Source organism: Protopterus annectens, chromosome 14.part0 (assembly GCF_019279795.1).
Source record: "Protopterus annectens isolate FY-2018-M chromosome 14.part0, PAN1.0, whole genome shotgun sequence".
In the NCBI taxonomy this organism is placed as follows: domain Eukaryota; kingdom Metazoa; phylum Chordata; order Ceratodontiformes; family Protopteridae; genus Protopterus; species Protopterus annectens.
In genome coordinates this window covers 126,457,052-126,459,080 of record NC_056748.1, presented here as the reverse complement: position 1 = coordinate 126,459,080, position 2,029 = coordinate 126,457,052, and the positions used below count along the sequence as shown (strand labels likewise).

General features: G+C 33.1%; 1 protein-coding gene across 1 annotated transcript in view; it reads left to right on the top strand.

The window, feature by feature from the left end:
* The first annotated feature begins 1,195 nt into the window (after positions 1-1,195).
* HABP2 (hyaluronan binding protein 2) overlaps positions 1,196-2,029 on the top strand; it is a 677,235-nt gene continuing 676,401 nt past the window's right edge. The window contains exon 1 of the mRNA XM_044055834.1: positions 1,196-1,351. Within this exon, the coding sequence (XP_043911769.1) occupies positions 1,283-1,351 (69 nt within the window). The 5' untranslated portion in view covers positions 1,196-1,282. The remainder of the gene's footprint in view (positions 1,352-2,029) is intronic.

Here is a 2,029-nt window from a genome sequence, read left to right as displayed (position 1 = left end):
CGAGAAAATCCGAAAAGACAAACAGACTTCCCAGATGGAAAGTGTAAGGTTAGGATACGTGTTGGCAATAGCTGTACCCTTTGCCACTCCTTTTACCTGATGGTATGACATTGTATCATACAAAGATGCATTGTTACATAGTACAAGTTCTAATAGAGCACAGAGAGCTTCTACTTGACTGCTACTCTTGTCTGTCTACATACATAGATGGTGTCTAACAGCTTTAGCTCCATAGTTATTAGGTACGACAGTAAATAGAGTTTACATCCAGTGTTACAAACACTATTGCTTTGAATTTATCTGTTACAGATTCAGCTTCATTGTTTAGTTTCCATTTATTTAATTGCATAATGAAGTGTCTTGTGTCGTTAACATAACTCTTAACAAACTTCAGACAAGGTTTATTTTTTTTTTCCAGAAAAATGGATATGATCTGTGTCACCCACCCAGAGCCCAAAACAACTGGTGTCATTGGGGACTTAGCTAGATCTTTAAAGATCTTAGGAAGACCATAGATAACAGATAGAACAGGATGCATCACTTCCATATACATATTCTCACCTAGAGTAATAGTGTGTGTAAGTTGCATGTTATATAAATCTGACTTGCAAGTAAAAATCAAGTGTTGAACAAAGCTTCTACCAACCTCTTTAGAAGTACTTTCATCACTTAACAGCAGCACCATTCTGTCATTATATAACATTTTATCCATTACCACTATACCCTACCTTTATCTGCTTATTTAATAATAATTTCATTTTTACATTAATTTCTTTCAGAGCTAAATTCTCATTTTTATTAAATTATAAAACTTATGGTGATTATTTGTATTAAACATTTTATACAATTGTTTCTCCACACACTGAAACACTCAGGTAGGGATATGATATTAAGTAAAAAAAAAACTGGATAATGCATGCTGCAGGATATATGAGCCGAACATAATTTTTTAAAAATTAGCTCTATGTTTCATTCTCTGCAGTTTCTGTTTCTACTGTGCTTGAACTGGGGCATTAATAGGTTGTGTTTTGTAAAAATCTAACCTTTGTTTAGCATACTTACAGGTTAATGACCTGCATTCACTCACACACTCTCTTTTTTGGTTACTGAGAGCTAACATTTGCAAATATAGAAAATACAAAGGTTAAATGTTAATCTCTGTTAACATATCTGTTAATATGTACTACTTGACTTCCATTTCACTGCGCTTTTGGTACGATTGCTTCTTGTAAGCAGGTTGTGGTGGAGTGTTAATGAATAAAGTCTGTTTCATCAACTTACCATGGCTAGATGGTTAACGTCAGCATTGATTTTTGTAGCTGCTACTTGCCTGATACATATTTCTTTTTGTGTAAGTATGTTATTTTTATTTTGTTTGTAATATGTTTACCAGAGCAAAGCACCGATCAATATATATTAACTTTAAGCTCAGCCCAGTGAAAGATAAACAGTGAGAAATGGTGAAATATACGGCAAATATATCCTATCGAACTGTGGGACAGAATTTAACTTAAGGATATAAGCAGATAGTAAAGGAGGAATATATAACTAAATTAATTCCATGTGAAGCAAACATAACACAGTGGCCATGATGAAAGAAGATGGGAATGATTGAAATGGGACATAGTGAACATGAATATAATGGAGGGGAGAGGGTTAGTTAAAAAAAAAAAAAAAAGGTGTAGATAAACAGTGAAAAGAACTGCAAATTCAAAGAAGAAAGTGATGATGAAGGAAAATGAGAAGGGAAGCGGTGAAGGAGAGTAGTGAGGTGAGAATTTTTTTTTTCCAAATGTTAAACAACTTTTTAAGTCAGGAAAGATTACGTCGCTTTAGATTTTCTTGTTTGCAAAAATGATTTGTGTAAGTAGAATAAATACAAAGATCCCCTGTGTGTATTTTCTCATGTCTGTTTCAGTTTACTCCTGTTATGAGTTTAAGATGAGAAAAAGTGTATAGGCAAAACATACACATTTGATTTATTTTGATATATTTTCTAAATGTGGATAAGATTGCTGCAGAAGGAAAA